The sequence below is a fragment of the Plasmodium gaboni genome, chromosome 13 (genome assembly GCF_001602025.1).
Source record: "Plasmodium gaboni strain SY75 chromosome 13, whole genome shotgun sequence".
Classification (NCBI taxonomy): domain Eukaryota; phylum Apicomplexa; class Aconoidasida; order Haemosporida; family Plasmodiidae; genus Plasmodium; species Plasmodium gaboni.
Genome location: NC_031493.1, coordinates 494,857 through 521,281, shown reverse-complemented (window position 1 = coordinate 521,281; position 26,425 = coordinate 494,857). Strand labels below are relative to the sequence as shown.

The 26,425-nt window shown below is 18.6% G+C and overlaps 8 protein-coding genes across 8 annotated transcripts; 4 read left to right on the top strand and 4 right to left on the bottom strand.

Annotated features, from left to right (window-relative positions):
* Window positions 1-445: 445 nt before the first annotated feature.
* On the top strand, window positions 446-2,690 carry PGSY75_1314700 (hypothetical protein; the record flags this gene model as incomplete). Its single annotated transcript, XM_018787211.1, has 4 exons — window positions 446-569; window positions 746-807; window positions 954-986; window positions 1,185-2,690. The coding sequence occupies 4 exons, from the start codon at window positions 446-448 to the stop codon at window positions 2,688-2,690; spliced, it is 1,725 nt and encodes a 574-aa protein (XP_018639953.1).
* Window positions 2,691-3,167: 477 nt separating this feature from the next.
* On the bottom strand, window positions 3,168-4,394 carry PGSY75_1314600 (lipoate-protein ligase 1; the record flags this gene model as incomplete). Its single annotated transcript, XM_018787210.1, has 1 exon — window positions 3,168-4,394. The coding sequence occupies one exon, from the start codon at window positions 4,392-4,394 to the stop codon at window positions 3,168-3,170; it is 1,227 nt and encodes a 408-aa protein (XP_018639952.1).
* Window positions 4,395-5,215: 821 nt separating this feature from the next.
* Window positions 5,216-6,347, top strand: PGSY75_1314500 (putative cop-coated vesicle membrane protein p24 precursor; the record flags this gene model as incomplete). Its single annotated transcript, XM_018787209.1, has 4 exons — window positions 5,216-5,361; window positions 5,462-5,579; window positions 5,856-6,026; window positions 6,162-6,347. The coding sequence occupies 4 exons, from the start codon at window positions 5,216-5,218 to the stop codon at window positions 6,345-6,347; spliced, it is 621 nt and encodes a 206-aa protein (XP_018639951.1).
* A 794-nt stretch (window positions 6,348-7,141) lies between these two features.
* Window positions 7,142-7,679, top strand: PGSY75_1314400 (hypothetical protein; the record flags this gene model as incomplete). Its single annotated transcript, XM_018787208.1, has 2 exons — window positions 7,142-7,298; window positions 7,468-7,679. 2 exons carry the CDS (start codon window positions 7,142-7,144, stop codon window positions 7,677-7,679), a joined length of 369 nt encoding a protein of 122 aa, XP_018639950.1.
* Window positions 7,680-8,522: 843 nt separating this feature from the next.
* On the top strand, window positions 8,523-9,914 carry PGSY75_1314300 (hypothetical protein; the record flags this gene model as incomplete). Its single annotated transcript, XM_018787207.1, has 1 exon — window positions 8,523-9,914. One exon carries the CDS (start codon window positions 8,523-8,525, stop codon window positions 9,912-9,914), a length of 1,392 nt encoding a protein of 463 aa, XP_018639949.1.
* Window positions 9,915-10,118: 204 nt separating this feature from the next.
* PGSY75_1314200 (putative telomerase reverse transcriptase) lies at window positions 10,119-17,534 on the bottom strand (the record flags this gene model as incomplete). The annotated part of the gene is made up of 1 exon (XM_018787206.1): window positions 10,119-17,534. One exon carries the CDS (start codon window positions 17,532-17,534, stop codon window positions 10,119-10,121), a length of 7,416 nt encoding a protein of 2,471 aa, XP_018639948.1.
* A 1,206-nt stretch (window positions 17,535-18,740) lies between these two features.
* On the bottom strand, window positions 18,741-20,972 carry PGSY75_1314100 (hypothetical protein; the record flags this gene model as incomplete). Its single annotated transcript, XM_018787205.1, has 1 exon — window positions 18,741-20,972. One exon carries the CDS (start codon window positions 20,970-20,972, stop codon window positions 18,741-18,743), a length of 2,232 nt encoding a protein of 743 aa, XP_018639947.1.
* Window positions 20,973-22,041: 1,069 nt separating this feature from the next.
* PGSY75_1314000 (hypothetical protein) lies at window positions 22,042-25,605 on the bottom strand (the record flags this gene model as incomplete). Its single annotated transcript, XM_018787204.1, has 1 exon — window positions 22,042-25,605. One exon carries the CDS (start codon window positions 25,603-25,605, stop codon window positions 22,042-22,044), a length of 3,564 nt encoding a protein of 1,187 aa, XP_018639946.1.
* Between the last annotated feature and the right edge of the window lie 820 nt (window positions 25,606-26,425).

Genomic DNA, 26,425 nt, shown 5'->3' with positions numbered 1-26,425 from the left:
TTTTTTATTTTAATATTAAAAATTATTATTTTATAAACATAAAATTATATTAATATTTTAAAAATTAAAAAGAAAAATAAAAAAAAAAAAAAATAAATAAAAAATAAACAATAAAAAAAAAAAAAAAAAAAAAAAAAAAAATAGTTCTTGTGAATTTTAGAGAGTTATATATTTTATAATACATGAAAATATTTTTGATTGAGAACAACTTATATTTATATTATTATTTGTCATTAATGTATAAAAAATTATAAATATCCATAAACATATTTTATTGAAAAAAAATAAAATATAATTATATTTGATAATTTACAAATGCAATAATTCATATATTGAAAGCATTAAAGAAGAAAAAAAAAAAAAAAAAAAAAAAAAAACGTTATTTTTATATGACAAATTTCAGATGATAATATAATTTATATAAAATATCATATGTTTTATAACAATGAAAGAATATTTATCAGAACAGGAACGACTAAAATTAAAAATAAGAAATAATTATTTTGAGAAAAATGCTATAAGATCAAAAATAGTAAATTATTTGAATAGATTAACTGACCTCTCTATAGGTAATATATAAAAATATCCAATTGTATTTTCAAATTTACATTTGTTTTGTTGTTCATTTGTTTGTTCATTTCCCTTTTTTTTTACTTGAAAATTTATATATATGTGTATATTTGTGCATTTACAAATTAATAATGAATATTTATTTAATATATATATATATATATATTATTTTTAGATCATAAGGAAGAAGATATTAAAAAACTAAAGCAAAAGAGAATATCATCCAATGAAAATTTGGTAATACATATGCTTAATTTTAAATGATATTTGGATGAATAGACAAATTGTCAACATATGAATCGTACATATTTATATAATTGCTTATATATATATATATATATATATATATTTATTTATTTATTTATATATGTTTATTTTTATAGGATAAATTACCTGAATTTAAAATAGAAAAACGGGTAAAATTATATATATTATAATTTATATATTAATAAGGATTATATACTTTTATTTTTGTGTGTAAAATATTTGTTCACATAATATATATGTATATATTAATTACAGCTAGTGGTTTTTCATTTTAACTCATATATATATATATATATATATTTATTTATTTATTTAATTTATTTTTTTTTTTTTTTTCTTTTGTCTAGCCGAAATTAGAAGAAGACGAAACAACTGTAAATAGGAATAAGCGACTGCTACAAATTGGTTTATTCGATCATTTGAGAAAAGCCAAAGATGCTTTAGAACAAGAAAAAACGGATGAAAAGGTTATAATGCATAATCTTCAAAACAAGAGAGTGGAAGAAAAGATACATGAAGTGAAAAGAAGCTTTGAAAAAATTGAACTGGACGATATTGAAATAAAAATAATCGCATATGTTAAGGATATGAAAATGATAGAAGAATGTATAAAGCAAGATGAAGATAAATTAATGAAGTTAAATTTAATAAGTCATTATGAAAAGATGAAAAATTTTATTAGTACTAATACTTACCCAACTATTTTTTGGTGTCCTTTAAAATTTAATGATAAGACAAGAATTCTTCAAAAAAATACAGAAGAATTTATTAATAAAAAAATTGATGCTATCAAATCAACAAATTATCAAGTAGAATTTAAAGATGAAAATTGGTTGGAAGAATTTGACAAATTAAAAAGAATAATCAAAAATAAAAATAAAGAATATTTTAAAAATAAATCAGATCATGATCAAAATAATATTTATGAAAATGAGCCCGTGGGTAAATCAGGAAGCCATCATGATCATGATTTAGAAGAGGAAAAATGCATATCACTACATAGTCAAAAAAGCGATAAAAGAAGCATGTCAGTGTATAGTTCAAAAAGTGATGAATTAAATAAGGATGATAAAAAAAATAATTCTCTTAACAGTGAAAACGAGAAAGTATTGGAAGATAAAACGTATAGTTGTGATGAAAAAAATCAGAATGAAAGTGATTATAAAAATGATGATAATAAATTAATGGTTTGTAAAAATGAAGAAAATGTTTTAGAAAATCATACAAATGAGAACAATTCTATGGATGATACTTTAAAAGAAAAACTTGATATTAAAAAAGGTTCAAGGGCAAGAAAAGAAAGAAATTCAATAAGCCCCGAAAGAATAAAGACGGAAAATTCAGATGATAGTATAAAATATGTTGGAGATGAAAATGAAAAAGTAGTTTTAAAAAATAATACCGTTCAAGAGGAGGAGGAAAAATTTATGGATAAGGTTTTTGAAGGTGAAGAAAATACAGGGGAATCATATGAAGGTAATGAAAATACAGGAAAATCTTATGGAGGTGAAGAAAATACAGGGAAATCATATGAAGGTAATGAAAATACAGGAAAATCGTATGAAGGTGAAGAAAATACTGGGAAATCGCATGAAGGTGAAGAAAATACTGGGAAATCATATGAAGGCGAAGAAAATACAGGAAAATCGTATGAAGGTGAAGAAAATACTGGGAAATCGTATGAATGTGAAGAAAATACAGGAAAATCACATGAAGGTGAAGAAAATACAGGAAAATCATATGAAGGGGAAGAAAATACAGGAAAATCATATGAAGTAAATGAAGAACAGAAAGGTAAAGCAAAAAGAGGCAGACCTAAAGGAAAATCTAAACGAAAAGGGAAAATTAAATAAATGAGTATTTTAAATTCTTAATTAGATTTTTTTTTGTTTTATCTTATTATTTGTTTTTAAAATTGTTACATGAAAATGTATATGAAAGAGGATTTACATATATATATATATATGTCTATATATTCTTGTCTATGATTTTGTATTTATATTAAATTTTTTTTTTTTTTTTTTTTTGTTATATTCGTGAACTTCTATATAAACCTAAAAATTCAAACCAATTAAAAATATATTATATTCAAATTCAAAGTTGTAATTTAATTAGGAAAAAGGATAAGGTATACCTTTTACAACAATTTAAAAAATTTATACATATATATATATATATATATATATATATATATATTAAACATATATTTAACAATTAAACCAAACACAATAATAATATTAAAAAGAAAAAGTAGATATTATGAATGAAAAAATATAATATATATATATATATATTTTTATTTAATTATGATTAAAATATTGAATAATTTTCTAAAGTTCTTGTAATATCCATGAACTAACTTCGTTTAAATAATTTTTATTTTCAACATTTAATTTTTTTAAAAAACTATTTATATCTTCTTTTGAATATTTAATATCATTGTTAAAAATTGATTTGAGATGATCAATAAGATTAATATCTAAACAATCTGAGAAAATATTTCCATCTTTTATGAAACCATTAGATACATTAAAAAATAATTCTAATTTTCCAAACGTGAATTGTTTACAAAGATGATTTTGAAATTTGGGAGTTTTTCCATAACACCAATCCCAATCTTTTAATAAATTATAATATTTAAGGAATTCAGGATTTTTAGTAATATTATTATTTTGATCAATATAATGAACAGTAATATCATTAGGTATTATATTGGTGTTATGTATTAAATTGTTTTCATTTGTATTGTTTATATTAATTTGTTTTTTCTTCTGAAAATTAGAATTATTTATATTATTTTCTAAATTTGTTACATTATTTATATTTTGTTTATAATTTTGTTCATAAAATTTTATGAATTCTTTAATTAAAGCTATGCACAAATTTTCACATGTAATATTTTTATTTATTTCACTTAAATTAATTGTTCTTGCATTAACACTAGAAACACCGTGTTTTATATATTTTATTTTATCTGGTGTTAAATATTTATTTAATATATTTTTTTCCAAATTAATTAATATAGTACCATGATGTAAGAATACATCTCTAATTTTTTTAAAAGCAGAACCTGAACATTTTTGATCATTTACTGTAATATCGTTTCTTCCCTGTGTCTTAGCTTCAATATTAAAATGATTTTTTAAGGTATTTAAAATGATAGAGAAATTAGATGAAGTATTAACATTACTGTTTAAAAATGTAAAACATACATTACCTAAATCATGATAAACGGCACCTCCACCAGTAAATCGACGAGCTACTAGAACTCCATCTTCTTTTATATTTTTTAAATCACATTCACTCCATATATTTTGATTTTTTCCTATAATTATAGATCTATTATTTCTCCATAGAAATAAAATTGGTTCATTAAACTTCTCAATAGTGTTTATATTTAAATATTTTAGTAAATCATTATAATTGTTTAAAAGAAAATTTTCTAAGGATAAATTAAAATGAATATTCTGATTATTAGATACTAATACCAAAGGCCCATTTGTCCTTTTTTCAGTTGAATAATAGCATCTTCTTACCAACCTAAAAATTCGTTTCATTATTTATGAATTTATAAATTATATTTTTTTGCATGAACACTAAATTAATCTATACATATAAATATACATTTTTACCCATATATCTTTGTATACTTTTAAAATATAACTGTAACATAATCATTTTATATATATTGTTATTAATGAGCATATGAAATATTAAATATGAATGTAGGAGTATATATATATTTTACCCTTAAAAAAAAAAAAAAACAATATTTGTAAATAATACAAAATGGGTCATGAAAAGGAAAATATTATATTTATGTAATAAAAATAAGAAAAAAGATAAATTACATATATATTTATATGTATATATAACAAAATGAATAATTATATATATATTAAATTTTTTTATTCATTTAGTGTGCTATACTAGAAAATGGTATATATGTAAATAAAATGATATATATACATTATTATAATTCATACGGATGTTATTATATGATAAAACTTTAGATATTTTATTATTATAAATTAAGGGTTCACAAGTTTATGAATCACAAGGTGAAGAACGTGTTTAAATATTTTTATCAATTTACTGTTTTCATTTCAAAGTGGTACAAGTGCGAGAAAAGGATTAGTTCTTTGATCGTTGTTAATTTTTTTTGTTTTTTTTTTTGAAATTGTTATTACATATGATACGATTAAATATATATGACAACTTAAAATAAAAGAAGAGAAATATTTACATAATATATATATATATATATATATATATATATATTTATGTATTTTTACATGGAATAATGATTTTTGTGAATAATAGTATACAAAAGTATTACAAAGTTTTGTAATATATATATATTTGTATTAACTTTAAAATGATTTATTTTAAAAACATTATTTTGCTATCCTTTTTATTACTATTTTTCCTATTTGGAATAATACAATGTACACATTTTACTATAGGACCATATGAAAAAGATTGTATTCAATTAAAGGCAGAAAAGAATAACATGATTGTCGGGTAATATTAGAAAGAATATAAATAGGATTTGTATATATGTTTACATTGATATACATGATATATATATATATATAATATCTTCCTAATTTGTCCTTTTTAGCTCTTATGAGTTTATGGATAGAAAAGCATCATGTATTATATCTATTTTTAATCGAAGTGACAAAAAAAAGGAACCTGTTTTTAAATCAACAAAAATACAAGACAAGTTTGATATTCAGGTACAAAAATAAAATAAATAAATATATAAATAAATTAATAAGGAATAGCTATCCAAAAAAAAAAAAAAAAAAAAAAAAAAAAAAAAAAAAAAAAAAAAAAAAAAAAAAAAAAAAAAAAAAAAAAAAAAAAAAAAAAAAAAAAAAAAAAAAAAAAAAAAAAAGCGTAATTTATTATATGTATAAAATTTTGGAAAAATTAAACCTATATATGTATTTACCATGAATGAAAAATATATGTATATATACATTTATTAATTTTTTTTTTCTTTTAAATAGGTTCCAGAAGCAGCTGTTTATTCCTTCTGTTACGATAATAGAAAAAATTCTGATGTGACAATTATGTTTACACTAAGAGTAAAAGAAAGTCATAACATGAATGACTCAGAATTAAGTACTATAGATGATGTGAAACAAATAAATGAGAAAACATCTGAATTATTTGACCAAGTAAGAAGATATATAATCTTGTGTATATATAGAACTATATGAAATTTACTCTTAAGATGAATATGTATGTATGTATATATATATATATATATGTATATATTTATTATGCATTCTTTTTTTATGTCTGCTTTACAGTTCTTGGAAGTGTTTGATGAACAAGAAAGAATGATGGAGAAGTCAGATTTATATAAACAATTTAATGAAAAAATGAATTCCAAATTAATCTTGTGGTTAGAAATACAAATCATTTTATTGGTTATTCTAACACTAGTTCACATATATTATATAAAATCCTTTTTTGAAATAAAAACCATAGTTTAAAAGTTATGTAATATAATTTTATTAAACATAAAAGTTATAAAATATATTAACAATATTTATATATATGATATGTATATATATTTTTTTTATTATTTTTTATTATTTTGAATTTTTTTTCTTTTTATCATAATATATAAGATTGATAAAAAGTAAAAAAGAAAGAAAAAAAAAAAAAAAAAAAAAAACATTGTTTTTGTCTCTCTTACATTTTTATTTTTTCATATTTTTGTTGATAAAAATAAAACTTTTTTCACGTATTTTTTAAAAACATATTTTTTACTTTTTATTATAAACTATATAAAAGAAAAAATAAAAACACATATAAAAATATCCTTAAAGTATCTTCTTATGTGATGTATCGATATATGCATATATAAAATATATATATATATATATATATATATATTTATATTTACAGTTCTATGTGTAACATATATAAATAAGAATGTTATAATTTTATGATACATATATTGTGTATAATAATTTTTCTTTTTCTTTTTTGTTTTTATTTTATTATATATATATATATATATTAGTAGCAAAAATTATATTTTTTTTTTTCTATATTATTTATATAATTTCACTGGAAATATAATAATTCACATGGATATTTTTTTGAATTAAAATAAAATATTATAATTAAAATAATATCTATATGATATATATATATTTTTTATTATTTTGTATTCTTGTATCGTATTAACAGTAAATTAGTTATATATATATATATATATATATATATATATTGTTTATTATTATATAAAAGCATTTATACATACATATCTATAGAAAACATGGTACCAACTATTACAAGAAAGATATTTGTTAAGAACAAATTAAGTGATAATGTAACAATTAAGATAAAATTTATGTGTAATAAAAATTTTGGAGGTGTAAAATTCTTGGATAATAACAGGAAGACAGACGAAAGTATACATTTTAAAAAAGAAGGTAAGAATAAAAAAAAAAATAAAAAATAAAATAAAATAAATAAATAAATAAATAAATAAATAAATAGAATAAAACAAAATATGACTTAATAAAAACAATTTTAATTATATAATCTTATAGAATTCTGAGGAGTTTATATATAATTTATATATATTTTTATTTTTTATAGATGAAGCTTTATTAAGAAATTTATTAAAAAATAATCCAGACATTAACCCTGAATATAATATGACAGATATTGAAGGAGGAATGGAAAATTTATCAATTGATCTATCGCTTGTTTTTTCAAAACATGGAGTAAAAGATTTAGATAATAATTTTGTAAAAGATATAATAAAAGTGTTTGAATTAAATGGATATAGGAAAATGTTAGATAATTAAAAGTAATATAAATATATAAGGGTGAAGAATTTTATATATGTATAATATAGATATATTTATATTATGATAAACTTCCCAAGATATTATAGTATAAATATATTACTAATGTATAATGTAATCTGTGATACTATATAATAACCCTTTTTTGTATATCTGAACATTTTAATTTTTATTTTTTTTTTTTTATCATATGTTATTTTAATACACTAATTTTATTTGAATATAATATGTATTCCCAATTTAGTAGTACATATATATATATATATATATATATATATAATATATTTACATATGCTTTTCGGAATAAAACATCCAAAAAGATACCATCTTTATATATCATGCACATAATAAATTAAGCACTACACATATATAAATTGTATATTTCTTTTGGATTAATATCAAAAGAAAAAAAAAAATAAAAAAAAAAAATAAAAATAAAAAAAATAAATAAATAAATCAATAAACATATTAAAAATATATTACAAATATATAATATATATATATATATATATATAATATGAATTTTTTTTTTTTTTTTTTTTTAATTTTTTTTTTTAACCTTATTTTGGAGGTTACAAAAAAACAAATAATAAGTAATATATGCTAAAATATAATATATAAGTAAAATATTTTAATTCTCTTTATTATTAGTAGATAAAATGTACCTACATAATAATGTCCTGTCATGTTAGATCAAAATAATATATATTATTGTGTTAATAATAATATATAAATATATTTTATATATATTTTTCTATAATTATCCCCATGTAATATTGACTTATACATATATATGTATATACTGATTTATTTATTTTTATATTATTATGGGTATATATAAAAATGTTAAGATTTTTTTTTATGGGGAAACGTTATTTTGGTAGTTCCTATTTAACGAAGAGGTTAAAAACAATAAACGAAAGAGCATTAAAATATCATATAGATTATACGAAATCTCTAGATATATTAGAAGGGAAGAATAGAAGTGTAATGAAAGAAATATTTCCTAACATGAAAAGTGAGATAAATGATATGTTTTTTTTAAATAATAAGGATAATGGTGAGAAAGGATTATTAGAAGAAGATATGGAAATATTAGATATAAATAAAATTAAGGATAAATATGAATATGAAATGAAAAATATGACTTTAGAAGAATTTGGTAATATTAAAATAATACATAATGATATTATAGATGAAGAAGCAGATTGTATGTTAATACCGATGGTTTCTAATTTTATACCTATGAGCGGTTTTGGTTCATTTATATTAAATAAAGGGGGTCCAGAATTAGTTAAAGAGATAATAATGTCAATTAAAAATTTAATAAAAAGAAGAATTGATATATTGAATGAGCATAAGGATGAATATGTACAATCATCTTTAGAAATAAATGGAGAACAAAAATTTAAAGAATTATATGAAGGATCAAAAACATTACAAATTGGTGATATTATATTAAGTAAACCACATAATGTTAGTAAAAAAGTGAAATTATTAGCATTTTTAATAATGCCATATGTATGGCAAGGTAATACATATATTTCATCAAATAAGTTAAGATATTGTTTTTCTAATGCTTTAAAACAATTAAATGAATTATGTATATCTTCTATTATATTACCTGATATCTCAGCAGGTATATATGGATATAATCCGAATCAATCTAGTAATATATTACTTGAAGAATGCGTTGAAACATTATTACAATTAAAAAGTACAATTCCATTATATAATATAAATTCTATATCCTTTGTTGATAAGGATTATAATACTTGTAAAATATATAGTGAGGCTCTTGAAGAAGTTTCAAGAAATTATTTACCACATAAAAAGGTAATGCCTGCACCAAAATATTGGAATATGGTTAATAGGAGATTATTAGAAATACCATCAAATGTCATTTATTTTTGTAGAAGACATAATAAAATTTCATTTAAAAAATATCATGGAATTATAAGAAGAAAATATAAAAATTATTATAGTAATATTAGACCATTCAAATGGAGAGCTTCAAGAGTTCTTGATCCATATCCATTTCTGCTTTATAAAAAATCAGGAGAACCAAGTTCTTATCAGTATGGTTTCAAGCCAAATTATTACAAGGATATATCACATACACTTTATAATATTAATAAGAAAGGGTTGCTAAATATTAGAGTAGGTTCACGTGGAAAGTTGCAGGCTCTGAAAAAAATATCCAATTTATGTTTGGACACCAAGCCAAGATTATAAAAAAAAATAAAAAAAAACATACGTTACGTTAAAATCAGTACATATATTTAAAACAAATAGAAATGCAAATAATAATAAAATGTATAAAATTGATATTAAGTAAAATATGAACAAAATTAATAATTATATCACTTTATGAGTTCGACATATTAGTATAAACATTTATATACTTATAATATATATATATATATATATATATATATTTTAATTTTTTATTTTGAACATGTAAGGCCATGAATTATACAACTCCTTCTTGATAAAATTAAACAGATAAAAAAATTCTCGCAGTAAATTTTTGTTATATCCAATTTTGTATTTGTGAATTAATCTTTTTTTGATTTTCTTAAAATGTTGGAGACACGGATAAAAGGAATCTTGGTGATTAAAAATTCTGGCATAACGGAAAGCTTCGATTGCAGTTTGGATTAAAAACAATTTGACAAATTTGAGTTTTTTATTTTTTATTAACACTTTGTTCATATACGATATGAGAAATAATATAAAATTGGTATTATATGTAGAATTTGTAAATGCATTAAACATTTTTTTGAGTGTTTTAATACAACATATGAATTTTAATATAGATGATTTTAATAAGATAAAATTATTTTTATAACAGAAATAAACATTTTGCTTATTTTTATATAAGGATTGACATTTTTTTTGTTTGGATATAATATTTCGTACAATTCTATTTTCAACTAGATATTTCATAAAATATGTTTTATTATTTTTATCTATTATAACATTATGTAAATGCAAATGATTTCTAATAGTAGCATCAGATTTATTTTTCCATGGATATGAAGTACTTTGTATAGAATTATTAATAAAATCAAATGTGTATGAATTATTTAACCATTCTATAGAACTAACAGGTGCAATGTTTATAGAATGATTTTTACGTTTTTTTAATTTATTCAATCTTCTAATATTTTTATTAATTTTATTAATTTTTAATTCAAAAGAGGTATTTTGAAACTTTTGAAATTTTACAAATTTATTCATATACTTGAACTTTTTTATATGTTTTATATATTTTTTCTTACATTTTAAGGTTTTTATAACTTTATCAATTTGTAAACATGTTAGAGTATTTATTTTTTTATTTTTTTTTGTTAAATTTCCATTGGAAGATAACTTTTTGTTAATTTGTAAAATATTATTTTCTTTTTTATCATTTTGAATATATATATTGTTACTATTAAAGCATTGAAAACTTTGGTTTTGTTCTTTTTTAAAAATATTAACATTATTATTATGACTATTTTGAGTCATATTCACATTATTGTATAATTTATTACTACTATATGAATTATTATCACTGTTTTGATTATATTCTATATCGTCATTTACAACACTATTTGGGATATCTGTATATATTGAACTGTAACTTTTATTACTTCCTTTATTAGGTAAGGCTTCAAAATTCATAATAGAATTAGAAGACATGGTTGAATCATTTTTTTGTATTATTGGGTTTATGACATTTATATATTTATTTATTTTATCTTTTTGAACAAATCTGTTTTTTTTTTTTTGATTAGTATTGACTAACTCATTATGTTTATATTTGATCCTTCTATTTTGTATGTTTATTTTTTTTTTTATTTTATGTTTATTTTTTTGTTGGCATTTATTTCGAAAATTATATATTAGTAAATCATTTTTATATATAAGTGGTATTTTGAAGATTTTGGTTTTGGATGAATTAATATTACTTCCCCATATTTTTTTTTTTAAGAGCAAGTTTTTAAAAATTTTAATATTTTTTTTATTAAGAGTTATAAATAAAAAATCATCAATAAATCGGAGCATGATAGAATCTAAATTGAAATAATTACACTTTCCATTTGCTGAGAAATATTTATTATTGTTTTGTTTTTCTGAATATAATAAATTTTGAAACTCTTCATTTTTATCTAAATATGCATAATATAAGGAGCACAATATATTAGATAAGCTAAAACCTTGTGGTAAGCCATATATATTACTAATAATTTTTTTATCCAAAAAATTTAGGAATTTATTTTTAAAGTAAGCATGGTTGTTTTTACTATTATCTGTGTCGATAGTTTTATGGTATTTTATTATGTCATTGTTTACATTTCTCGTAACACATTTTAATTTATTATTACTATTATTATTACTATTATTATTGCTATTATTATTACATTTTATGTCATTCATATAATACCCATTCATATTAGTATTACCTTTATGTAATAGTACATCATTCTTATTATCCATACTCACATTGATATTATTCCATTTATTATTATTACTACTATCGTTAATTATTGTGCTGTTACACGATTTATTATATATTGGTCCAATATAAATATCATTCTTCTCTTCATTTTGTGTATTTCCTTTTTCTTGTGTATCTTGCTCAAGATTCATACATATCATATTGTTTTTATTATTTACATTTATGGATGAATTTTTTAAACTTGTTAGTATTTCCTCATGATTTATTTTTTTCATGCTGTTTAAATACCAATTTTTAATATTTTCAACTTTTTTCTTATCACGAACACTCAAATAAACACTCTTCATTTGATTTTCTTGAAATATTTGAAAATAGAAAATATTTTTCCTATTAAGTTTAAATTCTTTTATACTAAAATATATATTGAGGTAGTAATATCTAATAACAGTAATAATAGTCATGAAAATATCCCTTTTGTCAACTTGAAGACTTTTATACGAATCGGCAAAAATATATAAATCCGATTTTGATCTTGTTTTAAACATTTGATTTAATAAAAAGTGATGATTATCATTGATATTTGATTTAATTATAAGTTCTCGTAAGTTTCTTATATAATGTAGACCAAATGATTTTACATTAACTGGATAATAGGATAAAAAGGAATTATTTAAATTCTTATTATATAATCTAAATGATCTTTTAAATAAATAAATAAATTCAAAATTAGTTATATTATCAAAGAAATTTTTTAAAATTTTGAATAAATAATTATGATTTATATGTTCATAACAATTTGAAAAATCTCCGATACATATATATGCATATATCTTTTTATTGTTTTTTAATTTATTTTTAATATATTTTTTCATTCGTTTTTTTCTATAAAACCAATTCTTTAAATAATGTAACCATATTTTTAATTTTAATTCAATTTCTCCTGTTTTTGTTAATGTATTTTTAAATAAGGAATTATTATTATGTCTCATATTACCTAAGCATTTCAAGGAAAAATTACATATATTGTTTAATGATACAGGATTAAAATTTTTCTTATTATATTTTTTTCTTTTCTTTATATTTTTATCTTTCTTTTCTCTTTCTAAATTATTCAAAATATTATGGAAATAAAATTCACTGCTTTTTTTACTTTTCAAAATTTCAAAAATTCGTTGCTTCACAATTTCTGGGACATTTAAAGTAGACAAATTAATTAATGGTCTTAATCCTTTTTTTTTCGGTATCCAATTAATTCTTAACTTTTTAGATATAAAATGATTGATTGAATTTAATTTTAACATAAAATTTCTTTTCTCTATAATATTTTTTATTTTATGTATGTATATTTTTTTTTTTTTTTTTTTTTCTAAACTGGGATTATCACTTGTGTTGTTCTCACTATGTTTAACCTTTTTATTATTATTATTATTATTATTATTGTTCTTCTTTTTTTTCTTCTTATTATTGTTATTCTTATTGTTGATGTTGTTAGTTTTATTTTTGATTAGTTGTGAAAATGTCTTATCCTTATTTTTAGTAATTCCACTGTTTTTCTTTATTATAATATTTTTTATTCTATGTATTAGTTTATTAAATCGTTTACTATAATTTATCTTCCTCTTTTGAAAAAAATGAGAACTAAAATATTTCAATATGTGCTCTTTTTCTTGAGCAAAAATAAAAAAATGTTTCAAATTTTTTTCTAATTTTATGTCACGTTTTTCATCTTTTGTCATTCTAATATGAATATACATTTTTTTTAGAGCAAAATATTTTTTTCTTATTTTATAGTAAAATTTTTTGATATATGGTCTAACATTTTTTTTATTAATTTCTTTTAATTTGTATAAATTATCTATACTTTTATTAATTAAAATGTTAGTTTTTGATTTTTGTTCCATATCCTTTTTAACAAATATATTATTATGACGTGTGATGTTATATAAATTTTTTTTTTTTGTGTTACAATTTTTTGAAAATTTATTATTTACACATTTATTAGTACTGAATTTTTTAATTTTTTTAATAGATGTATATTTCTTTGTTTTTAGTTTTTCAGCTTTTTTGTTCACATTTAATATATTTTGTGCATTATCCATTTTGGGTTCATTTCTTTTTTTTAACTTTTTATTCGTAAATATTTGATGGTAAAGACAAAAATTGGAAATTTTTGTGAAGTGATTCCAAATTTTTCTATCAAAGAAAATTGTTTTATGTAAGGTTTGCTCAGATTTGGTTAGAAAAAAAAATCTTCTAATTAGTGGCATAATAAAATAATTAAAAAGGAAATATATTAATCTATTCATAAGATGTCTTTTTTGTATACATATATTAATTTTTTTAATTTTATTGAAATATTTTCTCCTCATTTTATTGAATAATGTAGGTGTTTTAAATGAATTATTAAAATTATTATTTGTTTCATTATATATTTTTATGTTATCATTTATATTTGTTATGATTTCCTTATTATTATTAAGTAAAATTCTTTTGTGATAGTTATTATAATAAGATATTTTATTTAATAAGACTGTATTTTTTATATTATTACATTTACTTATTTTTTTTTGGAATATATTTTTTACTTTAATATTTTTCATTACTTGATTCAAAGAAAAACTTTCTTTATAATTAAATAACAAAAATCTTTTTACATTTTTTAAAAATATTTTGAAATTATGTTTACTACCTAATAATTTGATAGGTATACATTTTTTGGTTATATATACGATAAAATTAATAATCTTATATGTTTTGAATGAAAATGATAAGAAATCATAATTTTTAAAAAAGGTATCATATACTTTTTGTTTAATAAATTTTCTATTCTTTCGTATATTTATAATATGATATTTTTTTATTATTTGTAATCTTATAATTTTAAATATTTTATATATTTTATTTAATATATGTTTTCGAGGAAAAAATTTTCTATATATTTTACCAAATTTGGTATTAATTACATTATTAATAAATTCCTTAAAATAATCATATACATATTTCAAAATTTTTGTCTTTCTTAATTGTTTATATATATTTGGACATTTATAATTATTTTCAAGTTTTTGTACATGAAATAAATTATTTTCTTTCCTAGATGTAATTATATGAGATATATCATTTTTTTTAGTTGAACATTTTATTTGTTTACATATTTTCTGCTTATATTCATCTATAAAATTATTATGATAAAAATATGTTTGATCTGATTTAAATATATAATTTAATAAATCATAAATAAATAAAGGAATATTGTTATTTTCTATTTTATCAAATATTATGTGTTTATTAAATAGAAATGTTTTACATTTATTAGTTGTATTGTGTTGTAAAATGTTGTTTCTATTGATTATTATTTTATTCCATTTTTTTTTTTTTTCATTCATTTTGTTTATTTTATTATGATATCTTTTAATATTACTAACATTCTTCTTTTTTATGTCATAACCAACTGATGAGCATTTCCTCTTTCTATCATCAGAAAAGAAATCTATTTGTGGTAACAATTTTTTTTTTTTTGACAAATTTTCTGTTATTAGTAAGGAATTGTTCTTTATCTGTGTTACTTTTTCATTACATTCTTTGTAATTATTACAGTGAGGGATGTTAGAAGATGGACATATAATAGAGGAGGACAAATCGTTCACATGTCCCAACCTATGCACACTATTATTATGTTTATTATTATTATTATTATTATTATTATTATTATTATTATTGTTGTTGTTTATTATAATATTATTTGTATATTCATTGTTCATCTTAATATTTGATGTGTATTTCTTTCTTTCCTCTTGTATTTGTTTCATGTCCTTAAAAAAGTCATTTTTTAAAATTCTTCCACTACACTGAAGAAGATACAAATAATTTCCATATGAATGGTCGTTATTTGTGTATATCTTATGGTATTTTTTTTTTAATAAGTATTTATATTTTTTATTAATATTATATTTTTGAGGGATCGTTTTAGTAATAATACATTTATCACTTATATTTTCGTTTGATATATTTTTATTCCCTGTACATACGTTATCTACATATTCATATTGATTATATTTTTGATTTTTTAATTCTTTATCTGAATTTTCATCTATTTCATGATGATTAGTCATATTAATACATGTTTGACTTTTATTTGGTGTATCTATATATGTTGTATGTTGTTTCAGATTATCATAATTAAAAACGTTCGAACTTGTTTCATACGAAAAGCTGTTTACACTATGATAAAATATATTTTTCCTTGTTGGATCACTTATATGGTTATGTACATCTACATATTGGTTAGTACTAATAGCCGTTTTATTATCATTTGAATAAATATCCGTGTTTACATTATTTTTATTTGTTTTATAATATAAAAGTTGATCATCCAATAATTTATTATTGATAATAAAATTCTGCGACTCCTTCGGTTTGTTTATAGTATTTTTGTCCATATTGATATGATTAATATTATATTGTTGGATTTCATTATTTTGATTTGATATATTATATATATAACTATTTATATTCTCATTTGTATTTATATTTTTTTTATTTATTTTTTTTTTTTTCACGGTTAAATTTGGTGTTGCATTATCTTTTATGCTTTTTTTTTGATATGTTAATTTAACCAGTTTAGTATTTTTATAATATAAATTTTTTTTCTTTGAAATAATATTTCTTTCCACATTTTGAGCATCTTGATAATTTAATTGTATTTCTGCAATTTTAATAAAGTAAGATGATTTTATATATGTTTTAAAATGATTATTTGTATTGACAAAAAAGAAGTCTGATATAAATATAAGTGTATTAGACAATAAATAATTTAAAAATTCGAATGACACATAATTAAATAATATATCCCATACTTTTAAACCATAAAAAGAATCACAACAATTTATATCATCATATGAAAATTTAGTAGAATTAAATAATAAAATAGAATTATTATATATCTTACTTTTTTCATCCATACCTTTGATATTTAATTTTTTCTTAATATGACTATAACATTCTTTCCAATTATTTATAGATAATTTTTTATTTTCTTTAAATATAAAATCCTCATCATTTAATTTATTATCCAACTTTTTTAAAACTAAATCTTCTAATAATAAAACATTTTCTAAAAAATATTGAAAATCATAATTCTCTTCAAAAAATGATGTATCTATTATTATTTCATTTATTAAATATAATTTATTCTTATCCTTCTTACTTATTATTTGTTCTTTTAATATATTCGACAACACACTTTTCTGGAATTTCTCATCATGTTTAAAACAATATTCACCTAAGGTAAAAGAATCAATATCTAATTTGTTTTTTAAGTAAGATTTAAATAATTTTATTTTCTTATCAGTACAATTAAATATATTTCTTAAATAATTCTTATCATTATTTGTAGGTTCATTATTCATATTATATTATTTTATAATGAAGCGTAGTTAATAGAAAAAAATAAATAAAAAAAAAAAAACCAAAAAAGAAAACAAATTGAATTAAATGATATTATATCAAAAGTCATATAATAGTACACACATTAATGTATAAATATTATATATTTAATATTTTCTTATTATATTTTGTATATTTCTTCAAATGAACATTTTAATTACCCAATATACTAAATCTAATAGTATAATCTTATAACACATAAATATATGTATATATATATATATTTATATTTATATATTTATAAACCATTACCGTTAATTTGTAAGTTACCATTCAACAATAATTTTAAGTATCCTTCTCCTTTGTTTTTTTTTTTTTTTTTTTACACATATTACGAAAAAAATATAATAATAATAATAAAAAAAAATTTCAAATTAAAGGATAAAAAAGTAAGAATAGGTATACATGAACCGTTAAGGTATAAGAAAAAATATACACCTACAAATATAAAGGAGAAAAGAAAAAAAAAAAAAAAAAAAAAAAATATATATATAATATATGTATATATCAAGAGGAATTTTTCAATTTGTTATATTCTTATATATTTATTTTAATTATATATTTTTACATTTATAAAGGAACACATAAATATTTCCTAAATAACATATTAATTATATATATATATATATTTTTTTTTTTTTCTTAATCAGATGGAAAAAAGAATTATCTAAAGATATTTCTATTTATTATAATAATAAATATTATTACATTAATAGAATATATATGTTACCATTAGGTAATATGTATTATATATTTTTAAAAAATAAAAAAAAAAAATATGAAATTATTATTTGATTTTTTTACAAAAAGAATATATATAACATAATATAAAAATAAATAAGCAGAATGTGTCGGTGTCCATCATATATTTGTTTGAGTATACACATGAAGTATATATAAATATATGTGTTTCAGAATGTTATGAGGAATAATTAAAAATATTGATATATTAAAAAAAAAAATTTTCACAACATATGAAAGAGAAAAAAAATATATATATATATTATATATTATATTTTTTAAAATTGTTTATGAAAGAAAATAATGTTAAAAAAATATATGGTTATATCAAAAAAAATTAAAAAAAAAAAAACATATACAAACAAATAAACATATATATAAATAAATAAGCATGCATTTATATATATATATATATATATATATATTATTTATCCTTTTGTGTTTGTGTTTGTGTTTGTGCTTGTGTTTATATTTTGCTTCATTTCTGCTATGCTTTTTTCTATGTCCGATAAAAGCATAAGAACGATATCCAGTTTGTTCATGTTAATATTATTAAATGTAGTATTTAAATTTTGCTCAGTCTGTAAAATATCGTTATTATCATTTATTTGGGTTATGGAATTATTATTTTTTTGATTTTCATATGATAATACAGATTTTTCTATCTTTATTTGATCATAAAAATATTTCATTTTATTTTGTATGAAACATGTAGATGTTTCATCTACTTTTATTATATATTTATAAAATTGTGTAAACCTTTTATTTAACAAAATCATTTTTATTATATTTAATGCTACAGTGATGGAATCTATATATAAAAGAACAGATTCTTCTCCTATAAGTTGATGAACTATTTTTTTTATTTGGCACCCTATTTTATGTATTTCATTTTCTTTTGAATTTTTTGATTGTATGTTGGAAGTTATATTATAAGGGATATGTTCTTTATTAATATCATTATTATTATAATCATTTGTAGAAGAATAATGTTTATTATTTATTTCCTTCTCCTTGACAAAATTGTTACCATCTTCTCCTTTTAATATTTCTTGAGTCGTAAACTCGCATGATATCATATCAATCTGTTGAACACTATCAACTACATGGATCATCTTTTTAAAAAGCTCATCCTTTACATAAGAAGATATAATACTTCTCACAGTGTCAGATGATGATTCAATTATCAATCTGTTATATATAGAAAAAAAAATGTCCCATTGGAAATTCCTCATAATATTACTTATAGAATAATAAATATGTTTAGTATAAAATTTCAAGTGATTATAATTATGTATGGTTTCATATATTAATTTAAGAAAATCATAAGGTCTCCATTTAAATTTATAAATATTAGTATAATATTCTTTATTTTTTCTATAAATACATTTAGATAAAAAGCAGCAGACAATGATAAAATGATATGCTTTAATAAGTAAACTATCTCTTAAACTTTCCTTTGCATTTGAGACACATAAAATTAAATTATAACTATTTCTAATCATTAAATTAAGTAAATATAGTTCGGAGAAAACAAGAGGAAACGAATTTATATTAACTCTTTCTATCAAAATTAAATAACAAAGTATAGATATTTCCATAGTAGAATTTTCAAGAGCACATGCTTTTGTATTAGGTATAAGAATATTTACTCTTTCTATTGTTCTAGGTAGGTTTGGATTAATAATAGAAAGTCTCCATATTAATGAAGATAAACAATTTTTTATTAAGATATGTTTTTTTGATTTATATAAATTATATGTTAAATTACTATATTCTTTTAAACATTCATTATAATTAATATGATCATAATAAATATATTTACCTAATTTTTCGACATTTCTATTAATAGGTAAATATACACTATGATAACAAATAATTCTCATAATAAATGCAACTATAGAATATAATGCAACATCTTGTTTATCATCTTCTTGTGCTTTTATAGATTCATCACATAATATATTAATGAATTTACACATAGATAATAATATATCTATATTATTTATATTATCATTATAATAAGGTTCTCCATCTGTATTATAAAATTTTTCTAAAATTAGAGGAAGAATTTGTGCAATATATTTAGCTCTATCTATATTAATTTTATTTGCAATATTTGCAAAATATTCTAATGATAATAATTTATATTGATAATTAATTTCATGTTTATGAAATATATTAATAAATAAAACATACCCATTTTTTGGTAATATTACATTACTAATAATATACATTAATTTTAAGTAATTTATATTTCTAGTACAATTTTGTATAAGATTTATACGATAATCACCTACATCATATTTTTTTAATTTCTCATCTTTTATTTTTATACGATATTCTTCATAAAATAAACTATTTGAATAATCACTTTCATCTAACTTTTCTTCTATAATATTATTTTCTTCACTTATTATTTTATTTATATCTTGTATATATATAATTACATCGGATAAATAATGACAAATATTTTTCTCTATATCATGGTTATTAATATTATTTAAAATATAATTAATTAATGTATTAATATTCTTTATTGGATCTAAATATATATAATCCTTTAATACGTTCAAATATTTTTGATAACTGAAATGTTCATCATGTAAAGAAATTAAGGCATCCTTAATTTCACTGGGCAAGCAATCTTGTTGATCCATCATATAAAAAATAAATAATTACACAAGTATAAAAATAAAAGCACACATATATGAAATATAAATAAATAAATATACATATATAGGATACAATTATTTATGACAAAATTTCCTAATTATACGTATACAAATATATATATATATATATATATGTTTATATAATATATTAAGTCAGAATTTGTTTTATTATATTTACATAGAACAATATAAAAATATTAGTTAAATATATACATACGAATTTTTGACAGTTATTTTTTTATTACAAATAAAATATTTTATTTTAAAAGAAAAAAAAATATATATATATATATATATTTAATTTATTAATTGTAAAATAAAATTGAACAGTAGATTAGGAAAATAAAAATAATATATATTATATCATATAGAAGGAAATAAATAATAATAATAATAATAATAAATTGAAGGTTAAAGTACTTAAAAGAATATCAGTACAACAGAAGCAAACACTACAAATGAAGAGCTTATAAAGGATTAATAAATATGTAAATTATATATTATATATATATCTATAATATATATATATATGTATATATATATATATATATATGTGCTCTTTATGTTCATGATTCATTTATTTATTTTTTTTTTTTCTATATAAATAAAAAATATATAGGATTCCTATAATATATATATATATATATATATTTATATATATATATATAATAATTAATATTATTAATACCTTATAGTTTGTATAAATATTTGAATATATCTATTTTTTTTCAAGCTCATATAATGTTATATAATCATGGTGTACACAAAATAAAAAAAAATAATAATAATAAATAAATAAAATAAAATAAAATTAAATATTTTAAATCAACTTTATATTAGCTATATTGTTAAAAGTTTTTCTAATCTTCTATAAAATTAAATATATTTGGAATAATAATTAAAAAAATAATATAAACTACAAAAAAAAAAAAAAAAAAATATATATATATATATATATACTTTAATATGAATTTGCATCCAAGTGAAATGCAATTAATATAAATATATAATACATACAAGTATATATCTTTTTTTTTTTTTTTTGTTTTGTAGGTTACTCCTTTTTGTTAATAATTTTCTTTTTCGTTTTCAGATATTTTTTTTCATTTGTGTAATTATTCATATTATTGGTTTTATTTATTAAATACTTATTATTATTTGTTTCAGGGGGATTGTTTGATTTTTTAAATTTCAAATATTCGTGTGTATTAATAGTATTATTTTGTGTTGTTTTATTATTATTTGTTACGACATTATTGTTGCTATAATTTTTATTAATTTTAATTTTTATATGTGATTCGACATATGACTTAAAATGTTCAGCCAATAATTTTATATTATACGTATGCTCACCGTCTTTCTGATTATTTGGATTAATAAATTCATTCCACATTCCATCAAAAAATGATAAAACAACATAATTATCATTTTGAAAAACTTTATGTTTCAATTGTATTTCCCCCATAATATATCCACTAGATTTATGAATAGGTGTAGTTGGTAAAGGATCAATAATAACATTATAATCTTTTAGTAAATATGGTATAATATATAATTGTTTGAATTCTACATTTTTTTCATAATTTAATTTTAAATAAATAAAAATATCTTCATAAGGTACTTTAGAAACATATTGATTATTTAATAATTTCATTTTATAATGATAATAAGATGTATTTAATAAATAATGAAAACTTTTTAAGAAATTATTATTTTCTTTTTTATTATAATAATTTAGTTGTGATAAGGCTATGCCTTTTTTAGTATTACTATCTGTTATATGTAAAACATTTTTACTAAAATTATTTAAATCTATATAATTAAATAAAACAGTACATTTCAATATTTCATATATAAGTTCACATTGTTTCTTATTAAATATTTTAACATCTTCTACAATTCTTCTAATAATAAAAAACCAGGATATCGGACATACATAATTTGTTAACAAGAAGCTGTATGATAAATATAATAATAATTTCTTATTACATGTTAAAATAATTTTATCCACATCTATATAGTTCCAAAGTTTTAAATTATTTCTTCCACTAATACCTAAAGCTAATGATATATCAATCAAATAATTCGTATTATTTGTATGTATATATTTTACATCAACATTGTTATTATGTATACTGTTGTTATCATTTTGAATAGTAGGTGTATAATTTTTTCCTTGTATTAATTTTTCATTTATTAGATTTTCTAGATAATTCAACATTTGTGTATTATGATGAGGATATATACTTAACGATAATATAATATTTGAAATATCTTCTTGAGATAGTTTATTTTTATTTATCTTAATTTTTTTTTCAAAGGTATTCATGGTCTTATATTGAACTGATTCGTTTTTTATATATATTAAATATAAATCAAGAATGGATGAGAAATTGTTAATATTGTTACAATATTCATCACAAAAATTTATAAATTCTTTCATAAATAGATTTTTATTCATATTAATATTAGAATTATTCTGAATATTTTGAGAATTCTGATCAATAGATGTGTTCATTGTTACATTATTAATATTGTTATTATTATTATTGTTTATATCATTATCTCTATTTAAAACTTTGTTGTCACCTCGTAGAATATTTTTTTCAGTTATATTATTAGTTGATTCATAAACGTTAACACATGATTTTTCGCTTAATTCTTTTTCTATATTACCGTTATTTACGTCACAAATTTCATCATTACAATTTTTATAACTGTCGTCTTGTTCAATCATGATATTTTCATTTTTAACATTTTCTTGTGGTTTTATTATACCCTCACAGGTATTAAAGGTCCCTTTGTTTATTATTTCATGGAGATTGAGAAAAAGTAGTGCCAGATTGTTTGGAAGAATTAAATCCTTATCCTTTTTAATTTTATTCATAATTTTATTAAATATAGCTTCTTGTGTTATTTTATTTATATGTCCATTTTGACGTATAATAAAATTATTATTATTATTATTATGACTATCATTGTAATTATAATAATAAATACTATAATTATTACCATTTGGATCATGATTATGATCATTATTTGCTATAGTAGTACTTGTCATTGGTGCCATTTTATTTTTTTTTTTCAGATATTCTGTAAATAATAATAAATTATCTTCTGTCATATCTTCTATATTATAGTATAATATGTCCAATATATTTTTGTTAAACAATTCATCTATATTTTTTATATATATATTTAATATAAGTAATAATGTGTCAATAGAAAATTTTGTTCGATTTGTTTGTATAAAGTTAGTAATATATGTATTATAAAAAAAGTCCATATTATCGTGATAGTTTTGTATATATTTAAATATTAATATAATTTCATTATCTTCAACATTTATTTTATTATTATAGATACCTTCTTCATTTTTCAAATTATTATCACACATATAATGTAATGAAGATATATTATCATTTATATATTTTTCTTTATTTTCATTCATCATACTATTATTATTATTATTATTATTGTTGTTGTTTTCATTCGGATTAGTAAAATTAATATTATTATTGGACAAATAATTCATGAAATTATTATGATTATGATCTGATATAAAAGATTTTGTATTATTTATATTATCTATTAAATCATTTGAATTAAATAAATTATTAAACGTGTAATTTATATACTTCCCATTATTAGGAAAATCATTGTATATATGATTTCCATTATTATTTATTTTGTTATTCATACGACTTAATTGTTCATAATATTTTTGCAACTTTTCATTAACAACTAAGGTAAGAAAAGAATCAACTTGTTTTAAATAAAAGTGTTCATAAAATGATCGTATAATATAATATATTTGAATAGTTTTTAAATTATCTAATTTATCGATATGTAAATATAATTTTTCCTGTAAAACTTCATGTGTATTTAAATTCAAAGGATAATTTAAATAATAAAAATATTTGTATAATTCAAAAATATTATCTTCATTTATGAAACATATATAATTTGTTAAATAATTTTCTATATGTACAAAAGAATCTTGAAAATAATTTTTGAACCTTTTTAAAGAATTTTTATTTTTTACATAATTCATAACAATTAACTTATCCACATCAATAGAATTCTTTTTTAATAATATACTACACAAATTTTTTAATGAATTTAAAATAACATGAATGCTTAAGTTTTCTGTTTTTAATTTGTTTAGAAGTTTATTAATTTTTACTTTTTCGTTTTCCGATTTGTTAGAAATGTCTAAATAATCATGTAATTTATTTATATATACATTGGGGTTATTAGAAACATTTATATTATTATTTGTATCACTTTTTTGTGATATATACTTCAAATTATATATCGTATTATTCTTGTTTCTACTGGAAGGTTTCATATTTTTCGTAGACACATTATTATTTTTTTCATCATTTAATTTATTTGTATTATTATTGAGTATAATATTTTTTTCCTTTATGCTTTTCACGTTTAATGTATTCGCTTTTAGATAATGCGTTCTTCTGTTTTTCTCATTGTTGTTATTAATAGGATCTATGATTTTCGCATCTTGGTTTTCCACAGTTTTTTTCTTGAGCCTTCTTATTTGTTGAAAGAAGGAATAGTTTGTTCTTATTGTATTTATCACATTTCTTGAAGACAACATAGTGCAATATTCAAAATGAGGATGAATGTATATATAGTTAAATGGACTACATACACGAGCAAGTATAAATCAATATATATATATTTAAAAATAAAAAAATATAATATTATAACAAATATTTATATGTGTATACGTCAAAATATTATACACATAAATATATACAGATTAGTTAATATATATATATATATTAATAAGATTTAAATATATTATTCATATATCCTCAAAATATAACAGTATTGTCGTACTTATATAATGAAATATATATATATATATATATATGTACATATCAGTATATTTTATTTTAAAACATTAAATGATTTTATAAAATTCTTAAAAGATAAAATGAAATAAAAAAAAAGAGTTCATATAACAAAGATTTAAATATTTAGTAACAAAAATGAGATCCATAATAAAATATCAGATCAAAAAGGGCTTAAATTTTATATGAAAAAAAAAGAAAAAATAAATAAAATAGAAAAATATATAAATAATATATATAACAAATTATCTTTTATATTAATAAATATATATAATTATATGTATTTATATATATACAATATGTGTGTATTATTTATTATATGTAAAATATATTGTAAGAATTGAAAAGAATATTACCTAACATATGCATAATATTTAGAAAAATATATATATATATATATATGTATTTTTTTTTTTTTTTTTTTTTTTTTTTTTGTGGGCCTATTTTACATATATTTTTCCCAATTATATATATTTTGATAAATAATTTTATTTTATATTTAAAAAAGTATTTATAAGTTTTTAATTATTACTACAGGAATATAAAGTTATATATATGTAT